Source organism: Oryzias melastigma, linkage group LG11, assembly GCF_002922805.2.
Source record: "Oryzias melastigma strain HK-1 linkage group LG11, ASM292280v2, whole genome shotgun sequence".
NCBI classification, from domain to species: Eukaryota; Metazoa; Chordata; class Actinopteri; order Beloniformes; family Adrianichthyidae; genus Oryzias; species Oryzias melastigma.
The window spans coordinates 25,254,822-25,275,337 of record NC_050522.1 but is presented as its reverse complement, the minus strand read 5'-3'; the positions used below and the strand labels follow the sequence as shown (position 1 = coordinate 25,275,337).

Below are 20,516 nucleotides of genomic sequence, written 5' to 3'. Positions count from 1 at the left end.
TTTTTTAAGCTACATGCTAGGTGTTTTGGCTAACTTACATTTTTATTTAGTTTTTTAGGCTAATTTGGCATTTAACTAATATTTTAGCTGGCTATCAGCTTTTTCAGCTATTAGCTTCAGCGATTTCAGCTATCAATTTCAGCATCTTCAGAAGTCAAATTGAGCTTTACAGCATTCACACTAGCATGATCACAATCTAGCTAAAAACTAGATATCTAGTTTTTAGCTAGATTCTCAGTGGTGCCTTTCTCTGCTTCAGAATCAATTGGAATTGCATTATTGCGTAAATGGTTGAAGAGTTACTAATTCAGAGGGCTAACACTGTTGAGGAAACGAGTCTCCAGTAAATGAGTAAAGTTAGAACAGAGCTGGAAGTTCTACAAGGTATGAAACCACTGCCGGTTTGTGTCACTGGAGCGCTGACTGAAGTCTTTATTACCTCAAACTCCGTAGGTGTGTGTGTTTGTGTGCGTGTTTGTGTGCGTGTTTGTGTGCACGTTTGTGTGCGTGTTTGTGTGCGTCTCGTCTCCCAGCTAAAACGCTGGCGCTCAGAGGATTCAGCTGCATCTCTAAGCATCATAGGCTTTGTGGCCCGAGACCATACAGCCAGCTATGCGTTAAATTGCGAAAGCACGTGGGAGAGCCTCAATATCCATCCCATCAAAGCGACGGAGGCAGGAATAAAATGTGAAGTTGAGCTGCCCTGAAGCTGGCGGGGAAAAGGTTTTGTTGGATTTGGCCTGGTGTCTCCGGGCTTTGAATTTGCTTTGTTTTTGTCTCTCTGATTTGACGGCTGCAGAATGTTGAGGCTGAATGCTGGGCGAGCTCCATCTGTATTCAGAGCCCGTCTGGGGGAGAAAGCTCACACCTGGCTAGCTTTACCTGCATTATGTCCAATTGTGATTCAATGTAACTAAGAAAGTGCTGTCAGGCTGACACGGCAGGCGGTTTCCCTGAATATCAATCTCATCTTTCTTGGGTCTGTTGGTTTATAGTAGAGCTGCCACGATTAGTCAGCTAATCGACTATTAAAATAGTCAACAACTAATTTAATAGTCGATTAGTCGTTACTTTATATTAAATGAAGTCAGAATGTAGTAAAGTTGAAATTTATAAATGGCATTATGCTAACTTTTTGGACTATTTTAGCATTTATTAAGGTTTTTTTAGTCTAATTTGGACTTATCTAATATTTCAGCTGCATGCTAGCTATTTTGGCTAATTTAAGATCTTTTGTTTTTTTAGGCTAATTTAAAGTTTAGCTAATATTTCAGCTGTATGCTAGCTATTTTGGCTAACTTTTTAAAGGTTTTTTTTGGATAATTTGACATTTAACTAATATTTTAGCTGGCTTTCACCTTTAGCGTTTTCAACTCTTGGCTTCAGCTTCTTCAGCAATCAGCACTAGCATCTTCAGCAGTCAAATTCAGCTTACAGCATTCACACTAGCATTGCGGGTGATGCTATGTATCTAATTTTTAGTTAGTTTAAAGCTAATTATTTAAGACTAATGGTGGTGCTTTATATCCAGTTTCCGCATGACCTGATTAGTCGACTAATCTGAAAAAATAATCTGTGATTATTCGACTATTAAAATAACCGTCTGTGGCAGCACTAGTTTATAGGAATAAAGATTGGGGGGAAGAAGTGAGATACATCATCCAAGTTTTAGCTTTACTTTTATAAATACATGTGAGCGGGGCTTTAATAAAATATGTGTCTTACCACTAAAGAGGAAAAAATAGTCCAGACTTTCAATTTTTCTTCCTGAGTGTAGAGAGAGAAAGATCCACCATCCGAATGTGCAACATTTATATAGGTACGGCTCAATTATTTATAGCTTGAAAGCTTGAAAGTGAATTTTACCAAAACTGGAATGAAAGCTCCGGCTTTGTCTGCTGGCTTGTGAGCAGCTCGTGCTGCAGCTGAATGGGATATTTGTTCCTGTCTGTGCGCCCAGGTTCAAATCTCCAGTTGAGTAATGTGATTGCCTCAGGAAATCCAAGGAGAGGCACTTTTGTCAGCTTCCTAATAGCTTTTCGAGATCACTTGAAGAAGCACTGATCTTTTTCTTTGTCCTTAGGCATTGAAAATTTCATTTAGAACGACGTTATGATCCATTTAATGAGTGATGCCAACGTGGAAACTCCAATCTGACGTTTGGTTTCAAACACTAACCACAGGAGGGTTTTAATTTTAATACAGAAAGTCAAAAAGTCTTTATTTTGACTAAAACATATCATTTTACAAATAGAAATGACAAGAGAGTTAACCCTTTAAAATCAGAGCTTTTGTTTCAGTGTTGAGACTTAACTAAGGTTTTGTTCTGTTACAAAATCTTTCGTTTTGATGCCAAAATAGTGTTTCAAATGAGCCCAAAGCGGCTTTTCTCCACTTCAGAATCAGTTTTAATTGCATATATGGTTCAAAAGTTACGTTTCAAAGGGTGTGTGCATTTTGTCATCATTGGCGATATTGCAATAAATTTCCATATTTACTCCTGTGATTGACTCTCGATGGGTTCTCACGAAGTATCGATCTTGTATTTTCACTTGAAGAGGCTGTAAATCATATTCGTCGTCCTTTGGTCAGATCTTTCTTTGGAGGTAGATAGGGGGCGCACTGCACGACTGGCTGCCGTGAACACCAATGTGTCTGACAGCTACTTGAATTATTTAATTTTAGGGGTGTAACGAGTATCTGAGAACTCGGATACTTACGATCTGCCCCTGAAAATTTGAGTATGAATATTCAGTACGTCCAAGATCGCTGATTTGGGATCTTTATAAATACAGTAGAGTGTATTAAAATATTATTTTGGGACGGTGTACTTTTGCTCTGAAATGCAGATTAATGTTGGATTTTAAGTTTATGAACTGAAATAAAACCGAAAAAGTAGTGTTACTGTCACAGTTTAAACAAATCTTCGTGTCGGTGAAGCTTCCGGTTTTCAAAGTTAGACTAGCGAGAGCTTTTTTCTCAAAAGTGCTGACATAACTTCTAAAAAACACCGGAGTGACTGCAGTCAGCCTTAGCAGGGTATTTTGGAAAACATGCAGGATTAAGGCCCTCAAGGCCTGGACCTGCCTATCCCTGTTCTAGATCAAGGATGGGCAACTCCAGACTTTTAGGACTGGTGTGTGTGCATGATTTCCAGATATCCAATCCCTAATCATGACTAATTACCTGGTTCAGGTGTGTCCAGCCAATTGGAGCATGCCAAAGCAAGGACAACAGGCAGGAAAACTGGCCTGGAGTCGTCTATCCCTGTTCCAGATCAACCTTTTATAGTTCATTTGTCCTAAACAACAGAATCTTTCAGTAACTTGATCTGCTTGATTGAGAATTTTCACAGACATATCTTGATTTGTACCGCTTAAGCACTGGTTAGATTTCTATCTGCATTGATATTATGACCATTTAGAAGACTGAGCACACACTCGAATGACTAGGGAGCTCATTGACTTTCTATTATTCGCACACATACCTATTAATCGTCACTTCAACCTGGTAAAACAACACGAGTAAAGACTATCGGACGGTATTTTTGTCCTTGCCGGCGTTAGTTAGCTGCTGATTTTGCTTTACTTGACGGGAAATGAGTCGAGTCATTTCTCTGGAGTGTTCCAGCTTATTAGTCATATGCTCTTGTACGTGTCTCCCAGGTGGTTGTCCTTTAGCAAACTGCTCTACATAGCTTCAAGTCGTGGACATATTGACACGGATTACGTTTACATGAAGCTCGTGAGCGCCGTACCACGCGATACCGCAGCCCACTTCATTTGGCTGAGAGGGGAAGTTTCCTCCTCTGAGATTCTGCTGGACACTCGCTCTGTTCCCTTTGGCAGCAGCCTTCTTAACGGTGTCAGTTCTTTGATTCTGCTGTTTGAAAATGATCCAACCCAATCGGCTTACCACTGCCAGCTTGAATAGGAGCCGGTTTGCAGTTATATTCCATGTATTTATTCTTAGGTTTGTCTCAGTTCCAAAGCTGTTTTTTGCTGCTACCAAACCAAAGTTATTTATGCGATGAGCAAAAAGTGTTTGTAACGAGTAGCAAAGAATGCCAGAAGCCTTTCATTATTATTATTTTTTAAAATCTAAAGCTGACCTTAGAGAAGTCAACATATTCACAATTCTAACATTGTTAAAATGCTCTTTATCTTGGCTCCTCCGAGGCCAAAGGTGCCGCAGTTTATGCATTCACGGCTCCCTCAGGAAATTTGCAAATAAAGTATTCTATTATTTCCTTGAGATTAGTTTTTGGTTTATGCGTTTCCTGGCTGTGAGGATGCACTTTCTGTGTTTGTGGTTGTTTTATTGCTTTGTACCCAGCTGCTGCTGATCATCCGTTATTGTTACTGCAGGTTCAACTACAGATCAACACACCATCTCGCCAGTAATGGCTTCTACGAGTTCCTCAACTGGTTTGATGAGAGAGCCTGGTACCCCTTAGGCAGGATTGTTGGTGGCACGGTAAGTAAACATTTCTTCATGTCTTCTATTGTTTATCATTTCCAAAGCAGCCATAGAACTGGAGGGAGGACGCAAGCAAATATGTTTTCATTTGTTCTTTGTTTTCCAGTGGAATGAAGCCAATCTGTGACACTGATACCAGACATGATGTTTCATGTCATTCCACACTTTTCACAGCTGGAAATATTTGAATCTAAAGTCCATTCGTTACTAAGGTGGTGATCATTGATTATAGAAAATGACGTACTGTATATCTTCCAATAGTAGCCCCGGCACATATTTCAAAATTTGGCAGCCGACTCAGCGTTTACCTTTCCGTTTTTGCTCAATAATCCGTGTTAAAACCAGATCTTCTAATTCTTCGCTCGCTTCCTTTGTATCTCCACCAAGAAATAATTTGCTTGTTGCTCCTTTTTCTACAGTGTCTTCTTGATATCACCTATAGCAGGGTCTGCAACCTGCAGCTCTTTTATCTCTTCTTGGGCAAACATAAAATAAGTCATGGAGACTGCTGACCGAAACATGTCGACCGTCTGAGTCAGCAGCTCCCCCGAACCAAAACTACGTAGAAAAAAACAAATAAATATAGCCAGCAAACTAAGACTACCAAACTTAAACTAAAATAACAAAACTCAGCAGTGTATTACTGCTGAGGACAAAGAGGAGAAAAAGAACAAAAAGTCAATAAAAGAAAAATAAAATAGCAATCATTTACTGAGACGATCCTGTTTGGCACAAAACATCTCTTATTTTTAAAATTAGTAAAAAAAAAAACACACATTTTGAGAGATGCTATGTTCTATTATACATTTGCTTTTGTTCATGCAAAAAAAAAATAGACAAAATTCATATTATTAAAAAGACGGTCATGAATGCAAATCCAACTTTCTTAAAGGCTGAAGTAAGACTATGCGTTTCCTTCCAGGTTTTGATCCCAAATGGATCTTTCACCATTGAAGGTTTCCGACCCCTGACCTCTAGCATTCACAGATCCATTTAGGATCCACCCCAAAAATATCGTGCAGATTCCTCACCAGAACGTTCTTTGGCGTATGCCACCGCACAGTTTAAATACTCAGTCGAATGAACGTACATTTGATTGGCTCATTACACAAACACCACAGACAGCCGGCGTCTGCACAACCCACGGATGATCTTAAGGTAGCCCAGCCACTATTGGAGAACGGCGCCTTAATGGTAACGAGCACCGGTTTGACCCGGCGGCTTTTGGGCACCGGCGTTCATTGGAGACGGGACACTGTTAGAAGATAAACAGTATTTTCAGCTCTGAAATCAATAAAGGCACCTTTTTTTTCTTTTTTTTTTGCAGTACAAACGCTAAGTTGAAGCCGGATGTGATCAGTAACAGTGATCGGTCTGAGTCTTTATCTACGACAACCACTCTATCCAATCTGTGTCGAGTTTGTCAGAAGTCCACACTACTACGTCTTTAAGTGAACTACACAAAATCTGTTAAACGGGTTGAACATTTGGCTTGGAGGCCAGCAGGCTCCGCCTACTTTTGGGGATCAGCTTCATATTTGGGGGGAGGGGTCACTCAGTCCAGGTGTTGATCCGATTCAATTCACAGATCAAACCATAGTTCTTATTATTTAATACGCATTTATATTGTAATGATTTAAGAGAAAATCTGTTTTTCAACCAAAAACACTTAATACTTTTATTTTGAAAATGAGAGCCTCCACCAACACTTTACTTTGAAAATGTATATACATGTTCTGACAGTAGCGCATTCGGTTCGTTTAGTTTATAAGCTTAAAGTCCAGCATTATTCTGCGTTTTTAGAGCTATAATCATATTACCTGAAGATTTTTTCCTACTATATTTCTGAAGATGAATCACGATCTCGGATGTTACAAATATTTGTACTTGATTTTTCAGATTTCAGATTGCAGTTATCAGTATTTGGACATTCGTCACAGCTCTGTTCATCATCCTGAAGAAAAAGCTCATTCAGTCCAATTATATGAAAGACTCCATTGATTTAAACCGTAAACCTCAAACTCACACTGATACTGATCATTAAAATAAAATATACTTTTGTTCTACCAAAAACTTTGGTTAAAACTAAAATTTTCTGGACTTTTCAGCTCAACCTCAAACAGACGAACAGACTCAGCAGAGGAATTATTATTCTCAAAATCAGAATTCTGTTCTGTTGTGACCTTTTAACTTCAGAAATAATTTTATTTGACACTTTAAAGTGACTTTAAAACTCTGTAGGAGCTCAACCTTGTGCAACCAGAGAGCAGAAAACTGACTAAATGGTTTAAATTATGAACAATGTCAAAATCTTCTTACTAAAAAAGAAAATACTCAATGATCATGATTTTTGTTTAATTAAAATGAAAATATCCCAGACTGAGTTCACTATGGCATCATTTATTACTCCATAAAGGTCTGGAGTCTGAATCTAAAGCACAGGTATAGAGAGGCTGCATCTCCAGATGGCCAATGGTCTTTTACCTTTTGCAGCTTTCAGACGTTGTGATCGCAGGTTAAAGGGTCATTTTATTGGCTGTGCTATACATGCTAATTTCTTTTAAAAGATGCAAATCTATGCAAAAAATTGCAGTATATGTCGGCTTTGCAGCAAAAGGGGAGAGTTGACATACAGAGTGTTGAATGTAACCCGCCTGCAGTAAAATAACCTCGAGATCACTAAATACCAGGTGAAGATTTGGTGCAAGTTCTGACTCTACTAAACACTAAAACATGAGGAAACCTGTTTAAATGTTTCGAATGCAAACATTTGGTGTGCTGTCACTTTAGGTGCAGCTCCAAAAAGGGAAAGAAAAATAGATAAAAGATAAAAATCTGACCCTACTGTCCACATTTTCTACTAGTGCTACCACAAACGATTATTTTAATAGTCGACTAATCACAGTTTATTTTCCTGATTAGTCGACTTATTGGATCATTTGTAAACTGGATGTAAAGAAACACGTCTTAACCATCATTAGCTTTAAACTTGAAGTGTTTCAACCATATGCTAACTTATTTTTTGTATGTTTCCCACCCTCAAGCTCTGTTGGCGTGTTGTTATGGTAACAGAGTCTTCCTAGAACTTCCTGTGACATCACTACTGACACGGATTAGCTCTACAGTGCATGTGTGTCAAAGATAATGACAGACACCGCGTTAGAAAGTATGCACTGTAGTTTAGAGATTAAAAAAACGAAACAAAAACGATTAATCAACTGTTGAATTAGTCACTGACTATTTCAAGAGTCGACATAGTCATTAGGGCTGGGTTGATAAAATCGATTAATCGATTTGATTCATAAAAAGAGATTGATCTAGCACAAAAAGCTAAAATCTGCTAGCTTGACGCTAACGTTTAATGGGATTTCCCATAGGACGGCTAATGCTAACGCCCGGTTAACCTTAAACATATATTGCTGACTAAATGAACATCTTAAATGTATTTTCTAATCTTTTAAGGAAATATTTTCAAAAGTAACCATTTGTGATCTAAACTGTTTTTTGCTCATACCTTCTTCTTCTTCTGTATTGCAATAGCATGATCTCCACCTAGTGGCCAAACTGAAAGTCCCTCCAGGAGAGACAGAACAATTCATGCAGAACATATAGTAGATTATTAATGTATTTCTAAACAATTGTGTCTGAATGTATACACTTTGTAAACGCAAAAATGAATTGAGTGGATCAAAAGAATAAAAAAAGAGTATTATTATCGATACCCATTCCTAATAGTCATGACTAATGGTGGCAGCTCTACTTTTTTACAAACACGTTCCCCCAACCGAAACAATATTTTCTCAGTTATATAAACTGGTTGTTTCTCAGGTTTTCAACTTTTACAATTATGTTCCTTCCTGCACAAATGTGAAAATGCTCACGCATCCTTAAAAGTTTCTACCTTTATTTACTACCATTTCTAAATAAAAGGATTTTACTTCCGCTCAGCTTTTCACACCATAAAATGTTGGAGTGAATTTGCGTCAAGACATGAGTGTTGGGTTAGTGCGTGTTTATGTTGGACTGTCATTGATAGTTTATTTTGAAAACCTGAATTTTTTGGTCTGGAGAGTGAGTTTTTTTGCTCTAAAAGACCACCAGTTGTTGACTCGTGACATTTCTTTCAGCACCTTTTCCAGTTTATTTCTCAGCTTCTCCATCTCGTTTTTTTTAAAAGTCCACTTATTCTGTTCTTCTGCAGAACTCTGGTTCCGTTTCAAGTCCAGAATTGAGTCATTTCAGTCTTCAGTTTGTTTGAAAGTTGTGAAGGCTTGAAAAGGCCTCGCAATTGGAAAGATTAGTGATTTGGTATCCGTTGAAATGACAGTTAAATGCCTCGTCTGGTCTAGTCGTCCTTTGAGTTGAGGAAAAATAAAAGAAAATCTCTTGTCTTTGACCCCGGTTCTGCAGCCCTCCAGAGTCATAACAACAACAGACCGTCAAGCAGATGAATCAAGAGTTCCTCTGTTAAACAACAACTGTGCATATTTGATAAAGACGTATCCGTTTGTATTACTGTCGTGATGAAAAATCAATGTTAGAACTTCGTTCTAGCTCGGACATAAATTATCTACAGGATTGATGTAGATATAACTCTTCACCACCAATGGTTTGGGCCTTTTGCACATTTATAAATGACTAAAACAAGATTATGTCGCTCTATTCTACAGAATTTGATGCAAAAAAACAGCAAAGAGGCCAAACGTGAATTAGATTTACTGGTGAAGCTTCGCTCTCTTTAATTAAAACATGAAGACCTGTTTGTAAGGAGCAGTGTATGGACTGCAGCTGCTGTGAATATACACTTGTTAGACCTTTTTCTTTTCACTTAAACAACCCGATATACTTCATCCACCCTAATTTAATCGCACCTCTTGAATAAATGAGACGTGACCATGAGGCCTCAGCCCATGTTCAGTTCACTACTCTCTTCAGAATTACACATTCTGATGAGGAGCTCCATATTTTGGAGGATTTCAGTCATTTCACAGAATTTTTCTTTTTGAATAAAATGAGATATTTGAGATTTGGCCTCTTATGTTAACACGACTCATAGTCTCTGAAACCTTTTACTGTTTAACGGTTGTTAAATAAGCAATGGTGTCGGTGCAGTCTGTTGGTTGAGGCAAAAGCTTAAACATTTTTAGAAAACAAGATTAAAAGAAAAATGTTTGATTTTATACTTTTTTGTAAGGGATACATGTGATAATGCTCTTCAAGATGCCCATTATCAGTACGAATCGAATCACAAATCGATATTTTTTTAGGGTGTTCTGGAGTTTAGCCTAAATATTAATATTAAGGCTACATGTTAGCTGTTTTGACTAATTTAGTTTTTTTTTAGTTTTTAGGCTATTTTGAAGTTTAGCTATTTTTTCAGCTACATGCTAGGTGTTTAGGCTAACCAATGTTTTTTTCTTTTTTTTTGTGGCTAATTTGGCACTTGGCTAATATTTTAGCTGGCTATTAGTTTCAGCTTTTTCAGCAATCAGCTTAAGCGTTTTTAGCTTTCACTGTCAGCATCTTCAGCGGCCAAATTCAGTTTACAGCATTCACAATAGCATTATCACAGGTAATGCTATATATCTAGTTCATAATTATGTTCAAAAGTTAGAGTTTTAAGGTTTTATAAATGTAGTTTTAGAGTGTTCAATAAATATTTATCCTGTTCCGCCCGCGACCTAAAATGTGTTTTGGGTATTGGTCCTTTCACCCTTCGTTTGACGTTATCCCTCACTGAATATTTGATTAATTTATAATCGGCAACAAAATTCCTTCCAATGAACTTCAGGAAAATAAAACTTTCTGACTTTTTTTTTTTAATCACAAATTTTTGTGTTTCTGCCTAATTAGACGGTGTGGAGAATGAACATATTAGATCTGCTGATCTGCCACACTGAGTATCTCATCAGAGACTCTCACAGATGCAATGATCTAAATAATGGAAGGAAAGAAACTCATTTGATCCGTTGTTTATTCCCGCTCCGCTCAGCAGAAGGGATGGGATGTGTCCGCCTCCTTTGACCCAAATGGACTTTTAGGAGATTTGTTGGAGTATTTTTGGGGGAGTAGGAAAACCAAATCCCTCCTTTTCTATGTTACAGTTTAAGTCCTGAACGTGGTATCACCTGGTTACCGTAATCGGGATCTTCCGTTTGGGTTAACGGGATCCCGAACACTTCCTGCAGACACGCTGCAGTTGTGGAAGGAAAAGCTCTCCCGAAGAGTGCGGCAGAATCTATTATTGATATAATGTGAGGGTATAAATAAGTTCTGTAGTTGCTGAATCCTAAGGTACTTCACACCTGTGAGGTTTAAGTTTTACAGATAAAACCCAAAGACTGCAGCAGGCGAGCTGGAACTCCCTCCGGCGCCGTCCACTGTGACTGAACGCGAAGGCTGCCAAGGTTTCAAATCGGACAGAAGTTCAACTTCAAAGACATCCGGTTTAGTCTTAAAAGATGATTTCCCTTTTTAACATTTCTAACAAACAAAGTCCTGGAGTTGGAGGACTTATTGATCTTATAGTTAGAAGAGGATGAGACGACTGTTTGGGAAGAGTCAGAGACCATAAATCTATCAGGAAGTTTTGTAAAATACATTAAAAAGTGGCTTTGGTTCAGCGGTCAACATCTGATTGGAAAGTTTGGGGTGGGGTCTATTGAAAAGTGAAATGGTTGGGGCGGAGCCACTATAGCCACCCAATGTTTGACATAAAGTGATGACAACATTAAAAAGCGCCAATAAAGAGCTCATTTAAGCTAACGTTTCCAACGTGTTCATTGGTGGCATGATTTGGATGTAGAGTTTGAGTCCGGACAAAAAAACTTGAACACAGAACCCCAAAATGGGCCTATATTTGTCTTTACATGGACTTTTCTTTGAATGTGTTTGCTTAAAACGACATTTTTAGAACGTAGCGTTATACAACACATAAGTGGGAAGTAGGTGAGACGCAGGTGTGTCGTAGGAATTCTTTTTTTTCAATTTCCTCAAATCACATCTCATTAACTACTAGAGTATGGCATTAGAACATGTGAGGTCATGCGCAAAGTGTATGTAAAGGACACATCTTGAAGGACGCAGCTGAATTTGCCCGTTGAAGATGTTAATGCTGATAGCTGAAAACGCTGACACTGATAGGCAGTTAGCTAAATGCTAAATTAGCTTAACAAAGCAGGAAAAAAAGCCTAAATTAGCCCCCAAAAAACTAGAATGTAGCTGAAATATTAGATTAAATTCAAAATAGCCTAAAAAACAAAAAGCATAAACTAGCCAAAACAGCTAGCATGTACCTGAAATATTAGCTAAACTACGAAATAGCGTAAAAAACTTTAATAAATTCCAAAATAGTCAAAACATTTATCAGAATACCATTATAACTTTCAACTTTACTACACTCTGACTCCATATAATATAAAGTAACGACTAATCAACTATTAAATTAGTCGTCGACTATTTTAAGTCGATTAGTCGACTAATCGTGGCAGCTCTACACACATGGCAATGGAACGTTCTATTTTCATGACGTCCCTTGAGCTGAAGACACTCCTGTGCTCCACTTAGGATACAGCCGCTCCTTTCTATGAACCTTCATGGACCTGGACGACCCAAAAACCAGCAGCAAACGTCCAGATCAACCCCTAGTGTGGCTATAGCTTCAGGATTCTCTCTATTGACTGCTGTGAATATTGGTAATTTCTCAAAGCTTCATTCTGGTCCCGTCTCTGCTTCCAGGTATACCCCGGCCTCATGGTGACCGCCGGCCTTATCCACTATATGCTGAACTTCCTCCACATCACCGTCCACATTCGGGACGTCTGTGTGTTCCTCGCTCCGGTCTTCAGTGGACTGACAGCCATCTCCACCTTCCTGCTGACACGGGAGCTGTGGAACCAGGGAGCAGGGCTGCTGGCAGCCTGCTTTATCGCCATCGTGCCGGGATACATCTCGCGCTCCGTGGCGGGTTCCTTTGACAACGAGGGAATCGCCATCTTTGCTCTGCAATTTACTTACTACCTTTGGGTAAGTACCTCAGACCCTTCATCTGAAGATATGGTGTGTGGCGCTGGGTCAGAGAGATTCATTTGTAATGAATTTATTGAAATTAATCAATTATTCTTCCATTAAATTCTTTCTTGAATTTTGTTCCTATTTAAAAATAAACATAAATTCATAGAATTTATGTTTAGTGTATCTAAAAATGATAAAGTCGTTGTCAGAAAGGTGAAGTTAGAATGATACCAGGTAAGTAAGCAAGTCGTTCTTTAAACTGAAATAATGAGGGGAATTGCAAAATAGACAAAAATGCAAATTTCAAACATTTTTTTATTTTTATTTTTATTTTTTATCATCAAGTAACTAGATATTAAGGATGTAACGATTCTTTCTGAATCTGTTGGGAAAAAAAAGTTTAAAACTCGTCAACATCTTCATTGATGCCAAAAATGAGAAAATCCGTTTGTCTCGACCTGTAGATAGAAAAATGCAGACCTGATGACGTTTCTTCATTCGGGCCCACTCGTGTGTGAGCGCCTGAGATTGTGCAGGTGTGCCTAAGAGTGTGCGGGCGTGCTTGTGGCTTTGTGTGCACACTTGTGAGAGTGCAGGTGTGCCTGTGAGTGTCTGGGCATTCAGCCCTTTCAGATTTAAAAGTTTCACATAAGTCGGTCCTTCCGATGTTTTTCCGATTGCTACTATTAGCAAAAATTCAAGCAAACTCCAGATTGTCGCCCACTCTGCAACTTCACATTTTCATCGCAACTTTGACCCATTTACCTCGATAAACAGTCGTGAGTGACGACGCAGCTTCACGACTGTTTCCCTTCTGACTTTCCTGGGAGCCGTGCTCTTTTTTATTAACTCTGAGTCTTTTTTCTGTGCACGCCGTGCGTGAACGTGTGAGCGCGGGTGATTGCATACGAGTTTGTGTGCAGTGGCTGGTGGGAAGTTGCTCTGAGCTGGTGTGGGTGTGGAGCGGTCACACCATGAACAAAGTATCAAAGGATTTATGATCATTTCGGTATTATGTATAATTGTTTGTATTGAATCCTTTCTGTTAGTAGGAAAACAGACAGTTTGATGTAAAGGACAAAAAGAAAATATTCTTGACCTTAAAATACCTTAAAATCATTCCGGTGAGAAAAAAAAATCGAAATTGTGACTTTAAAACTGAATCGAGTCGTGTCTGGACTGAATCGTTACATCTGTAGTATTTAGTGATCATTTAAAGCATGATTGTTGTGTGAAGTATCAGAGTTTTGATGGTTTTATGGAGATCTCTTCGTCTCGTTTCTGTGATGGAACTAATATTCATTTTCTGTAAACAGTAACAGATTTTCGGGTTCTTCTGTGTTTTCAGATGATCTGTTCCCAGGTGAGCTCTGCAGATCCGACATGGTGTAGCTTGTAAGCTAGCCCTGGGTTCATGACTGACTTACTTTTCTTGTTGAATTATTCATTTGCAGACTTGAAATGCACACTGGGGCTCTAGACTTGCTGTGTGCTGCACAGAAAATGCAAAGTGTACTAAAAACTTTTGATGGGGTGGCCTTTAAGAGCTCGGCTGGAAGTGTTTAAAATTTAACTCACATTTTAAAAAGTATTAAGCTGTAACTTTTTATACAGAGTCCTTATTGGGGGTTTTTGTTCTGGACAGACGGGGAATTGAACCTTTCGGGCAGACGCTCCTTTGGCGACAGCTGCCAAAATCTATTAGTTTGTTTTGTCATATTTCTGCTGCAATTTCCATGTAATCAGAAGGTTTTAATAGCGATTAAGTGAACATACATCATTGAATTGCAGTCTTTGCCTCTCACAGCAGCTGTCTTAACACTGCAGACGTTTTATTGAGAATGTGTCTTACGCGTCTGTCTGTAAACTCCAGAGCGGAGCTTTCCGGTTTTATCACTAAGCCTCGTTCCCTTGATGCTGAAGTTGACCTTCAGCAGCAAGAACTGAGAATATTTTCCATCCTGGCAGAGCGGAGCGTGTTTGGTTACAAGTGCTTTTGATGTTCAGTTGAAAATGATAGTTTGAGACGTTTGCCCGTCGTTTTGTAGACGTGTAACCACGTCAACCGTCGGTTTTCTCAGAACAAAAGAGCTTCTTGGAATGTGGTTTTTAGCCACAGAGTTCAGCAGACGCTAACCTTTCTGTTTTAAAAGAACGAGAGAACTGCAGGTGATGATGGTGTGGAGCTGAGATCAATGTTCAATAACAGATATGCAAGAAAGCAATCAAGTCCTAGATGCAAAGCATGGTGGTGGAAGGTTCATCATATGGGCTCAGTTTGCAGCGAATGATGTAATCAGATGGAGGGGGTCATCATCAACCGCATCTTTAAAGTCCCCCTCTGATGACCATCCCGTTTTTTAGTTTTTAACATATATGTGTGACATTTTTCTTATAAACACAACAAAGAGCTATTATAATCAGACGGGGGGAGAGAGATCCAAAAGCCACGCCCCCTTAGAGGACATTTTGGAAGCAGAGACTTCAGATTAACATGAAAAATGTCTTTTTAGGTTGTGGGATTTTGGTTTAAAACTTCAATTAAACCACTACTGGGACGTTTTTTTAGATACAATAAAAATGTTCTACTTTTTAAAGACTATGACATTGAAAAAACTGTGTTAGAGTTTTGTAGCCATCCCAAGTTGAAACCAAGTTGTAATCGTCTCATTGAACTCTAACAGTAATAATACCAGCCAAGGTAATAATGAGTAAAAATGGTGAGATCTTGTTGTTGTTTTGATGCGGTGTACAGCTGCAGAAAGATCTTTGGTGAGCTTTGCTTCCAACTAGCGCTCGGAGCTTTAGTGAAAAACAAAATAAGACGCTCGGCAACACGTTTGTAAGTATCGCGTTTATTTGGTAAAATAACATTTTTGTCCTTTTTTATCTTGCAGATGAGCTTTTAGTTGTTCCCTGTCAGTCTGGACCCATTTGGTTGTTTAGGCAATTACTGGCTTATGCTAATTAAACCTAAATATAAAATTGACTTTTCAGTAAATGATGGTTTTACTCTATCGGATGGAACTGCTTTCAGTTTATCAGAAATGTGACTCAGAGCTGAGAAGAGCCTGCAGGTGCTGCTCTGTGTGTGCAGACAATACAGCATTGCTCATCGGGATTCATGTGCAGACGGTTGATGAATGGAGGAGTCGGTTGATGCAAACATGAAAACAAATATTATGAAGTTTTGAACGTCACAGATGTGCGTCTTAAACATGATGAGTCATTCCTGAAACCTTCGTACAGCGTCTGACGATGGGAATTCTGTATATAAATTATGAAAACGGTGTTTTTAACGTGTTCTTACGGCAATTTTCTGAAGATGCCGAACGCATGCAAAGAAAATTGAGCTTAAAGTAGAATTTCTTCATTCAAATCCTGAATTAGGAAGAAACGAAAAAATCCAGTTTGAAAAAGATCGTATTTGTAACGTAGAAAATACACTGGGCGGGGCCACAAGCTCTTTTCTGAGCTCTCAGCAACGGGGAAGGGGGCGGCGTTGCTCCACTCCAATAGTCTCACCCAGAACTCAGATTAATTTCTAATGAAGTCCTGCCCCTCTGCAGAAACTATGTCCTAGAAAATGAAACGACAGGTTTGTTGGCTTTGGCTAAAAATGACATCAAAGCTTTGAAATAGATCAAAAGATTTAACTTTAAGTTATTGGTCAGTACATCTGTCAGAAATATCCATGAGCCAGATCAAGGATCAGAAACCTCCAGATCCAGATCCACATGTGGATCTTTTACCTCTCCATGGTGGCCAAACATAAAATAAGTCATGGAGACTGCTGACCCTTAACCAAAACTGCCTAAAGAAAACAAACAAAGCCAGCAAACTAAGACTACCAAACCCCAAACTAAAATAACAAAACCCAGCAGTGTAAGACTGCCGAGGACAAAAAAGTCACACTTTGAGAGATGCTGGGTTCTATTTATGTAAACAAAATTTATATTTATTATTAAAAAAGAAGGTAGTGAATGCAAATCCAAATTTTTTAAAGACTAAAGTATTCGGCTCCTTTTATGTTTTGATCAGTAGAAACCGAGCTCAAATGGCTCTTGAACTGTTAAAGGTTGCCGACCCCTGAGCTAGACAAAGTCTTGTAAAGATTGATCTATTCCTAAGTGCTGCTGGAAGGTTGGATCTCATTATTTCAGTATTTTCTTCACCTTTGAGACGCTCCTGTGGAGGTTCAGAGATCCGCTTCGGCTCACTCCTGTTTACTGCACAGTGGGGTTGTGCGGGACACCGGCGAGCGAAGGGGTTGCTCGCCGCCGTGGTGGGTTGTAGGCCGTGTTATGGCCCGTCTTTGAACCCTCTTGGCCTCACTAATTTGGCCGTGATCAACCGCTCAGTGTGGAGGAGTCTGTGTGTCTAAAACCTGAAGCCTCCAATCAAACACTGCTTACTTTGTGTGTGCAGTGACTCAGCAGCCTGAAATGCTAATGGATCCGCTCGCTTTGGACCTTCAGCCCTGCATGCGTCTATTACCTCAGAACTCTGTGTACACTCTAACGCACAGCCGAAGTTTTTAATGAGTTTGTGCGGGAAAACTTTGACAACATCCCAGGTGATGCGTTCTTTTTAAAGTCCCACTCTGATCATCGTTTGATCTGATTCCAAAGCGTTCCCAGTCATTTTTTAAATTATGATTATGATAATTTTAGCAAATATCTACAAATGTCTGTGTCATATTGTTGGACATAGTTTCTGCAGAGCGACAGAAATTCATCTGAGTCGTGGGTGAGACCAACAGTGGGGTGAATTTTATCAAACTAAAATGTGAATGGATATTTGCCATTCAGTCTTGTTAACTTTTTTGTTTGAACACGTGTTTAATTTACACTTGATTATCTTGCTAAAGAAATACAAGGAAACTTCAGCTGCACTGATCAGTTTAATTCTCTGGATCTCTGAGTCAGACTGCTGGAAGATTTGGCTAGTAATGTCTTGGATTGAGTTTAGGTCAGTGAATCGGATCCATCCATCTATTCATCCATCTATAGATCCATCCATCTATTCATCCATCCAACAATCTATCCATCATTCGACCCATTTTTAGTCATTCCCTCCATCCATCCATCCATCCATCTATCCATCCATCCAAAAATCCGTCCGTCCATCCATCATCTATCCATCATTTAACCCATTTTTAGTCCCTCCCCCATCCATCCGACTGTCCGTCCATTAATCCAGCCGTAAATGGCGTATACTTGTATAGCGCTTTCTACCCTCCTTCAAGGGCCCAAAGCGCTTCACAGTCACAGACCCATTCACCCATTCACACACACATTCACACACTGGTGGTGGCTCCGCTGCCGAACACTGGCGCCAACCTCCCACCAGAGGCAATTCGGGGTTCAGTGTCTTGCCCAAGGACACTTCGACACATGGGCGGGCAAGGCGGAGTCGAACCCGCTCACTTCTGATCAGGAGTCGACCGCCCTACCGCTGCACCACGGCCGCCATTTATAATTTGAGTCATTTTTCATCCGTCCGTCCATCTGAACATCCCTCTGTCCGTCCATCCATCCATCCGTCCGTCCATCCATCTATCCATTCTTCATCCATCTATCCATCATTTGACCCATTTTTAGTCCGTCCCTCCGTCTGTCCGTCCCTCCATCCGTCCCTCCGACCGTCCGTCCATCTATCCATCCGAAAATCCCTCCCTCCATTTCTCCATCCTTCCGTCCATCCTTCCATCCATCTATCTATCCATAATTTGAGCCATTTTTCGTCCATCTGAACATCCCTCCGTCCATCCCTCCCTCCATTTATCCATCCTTCCATCCATCCATCCTTCCATCCATCCGACCATCCATCCATCCATCCATCCATCCATCCATCCATCCTTCCATCCATCCATCAATTTATCATTAGACCCAGTTTTCATCCATCCGTTTCTCTCTTCTTCCCCGTCTCTTTCGCTCTCTCTCTCTCACTTTCTATTCTTCTCTCTCCCTCTCTCTGGAGGGACTCCGAGGCGTTCCCAGGCCAGCCGAGAGACCTAGTCTCTCTGGTGTGTTCTGGGTCTTCCCTGGAGTCTCCGCCCACTGGGACATACCCGGAACACCTCAACTGGCGGGATCAGATCCAATCATTTAAAGTGAAAATTCCAATTTATTATGATTCCAATTCAGTCGTATCGTTCAAAAATGATTAAGCAAAATGAACACAGTTTGAACTTCTGTGAATCCTACCGGAAACACAAATTATGATACAAATTGAATTTTGTAAAAATGCATTAGATCTGTAAAGTCAATACCAGACTTTATACTTCAATATCTTCAAAATAAAGTTCTACTATCTGCAAGCATCAATAAAAATGTTAGATTAATTTCTCTGTTTCAAACATAAGATCAAACTGACAATCCTTCCGTTTTATGGTCTGTTTTGAAACGTCTTTAAACCCTTTAAAGCCCCTCCAACACATTTAAAATAGTGTTGATGTCTAGGACTCCAGCACGTGTTTTTCTTTGTTCAGGACTTGTTTTTAAGCCGATTACAAAGGCGTCACGTCTGCTTTCTACATCAATACGTCTCTGAATGAAGAAGGTGTTTCTCATTGCTGCCATTAAGTCCTGAAGTGACATCCATCCAAAGTAAATAAATCTAAAGTAATCCCCGTCACTAGCCGGCCGCCGTCCTCCGTTCTGCTTAGCCCGACTCCAGGAACGTGTCATTGGAGTCACGCGCCGCTGCTCCCCATTATCAGTCTCATTTACCTACATTTGTCTCCGTGACGTTTTTTGTCCTTCTTTGTGCTCGACCTCCTGATGTTTGCTTTTCCTCCTTTATTTTCTCCTGCCATCTCCCCATCGATCCCCGCTCTTCCTCCTCGTCTCTTTATCCCTCGTCTTCTCCTCCACATGGCAGCAGTTCTATGAAGACTCAATCCAATCTTCATTATCTGACTCCTCCATTGTAGCTGCTAATAAACCCATTCAGCTCCACTCACTTTATTTGTGTTCCCGCCTAACATACTTCCACATGCAAACACTGACAACCGCTCACGATTCCTCCCATAATCTATAATTAAATCCTCTCTCACATGGGGGGTCTGTTCTGTCTGCTCAGCTTCTCTTCCTTCTCTAGGATGCATTGTTGCTGCAAGAATTCCACCGTTTTTCACGACTTGTTTTCAATTAGCTGGAATAGCACCACACTGTGCGATTTCTGTGAAGAAAGCAGCTTGTGGTGATGTGGGGGGTGTGTGGGGGCAGAGGCACTGATTGAACAGCTCTGAACTGATAGATGTCACTATTATGTGGATCAGGGTCCTACCACTTAATAAAAGTTGAAAGATTCAATGTGATTTTCATCAGATTCATCGTTTTTGACCTCATTTCAGATGTTTAATGAAACAAAGTCTTTTTAACGTGTTCTTGTAACATTTTCTCATGAGGGAAGACGTATATATAGAAAATGTTGTTTTTTTTTTTTTTTTAGTACTGTGTTTTCCGGAGTATAAGTCGCAGTTTTTTCATAGTTTAACTCAGGAGCGACTTATTTGCGTTTTTTTTAATTAATCAATTTTTTTACAACAGTAGACTCATATTTATTTTCCCAATAAACACCAGTTTTCTTTTAGCAGTTGTTTCCTCTAACAACCACTAGAGGGTGCTGCATCCAAGGTATTTACTGCTGACAGTGGCAGAAGAAGTGTCGTTCAAAAACAAACATTAAAGAGAATCTTATTGTTTTCCTCTTAAACTTTGATATTTTTCTTATACAGATCAAATGATTAGTATTTTATTTTTTTATTTATTTCAGTTGTGCTTGACGGATTTGTTCTGAAACGCCCTTTTTTCTCTCCCAAAAGTGTAGCTTGTATTCCGGTGCGACTTGTTTTCCGGTACAACTTATACTCCGGTGTGACTTATACTCCGGTGTGACTTATACTCGGGTGCGACTTATACTCCGGTGCGACTTATACTCCGGTGTGACTTATACTCCGGTGTGACTTATACTCCGGTGTGACTTATACTCCGGTGTGACTTATACTCCGGTGTGAC

At 39.7% G+C, this 20,516-nt stretch overlaps 1 protein-coding gene across 1 annotated transcript in view; it reads left to right on the top strand.

Moving 5' to 3' along the window:
* Nucleotides 1–20,516, top strand: part of LOC112162642 (dolichyl-diphosphooligosaccharide--protein glycosyltransferase subunit STT3B) — a gene marked incomplete at its 3' end in the record, with an annotated part of 92,397 nt that overhangs the window by 37,176 nt on the left and 34,705 nt on the right. The window contains 2 exon segments of the mRNA XM_024298476.2: nt 4,368–4,476; nt 12,217–12,504. Coding sequence (XP_024154244.1) covers nt 4,368–4,476; nt 12,217–12,504 — 397 coding nt within the window.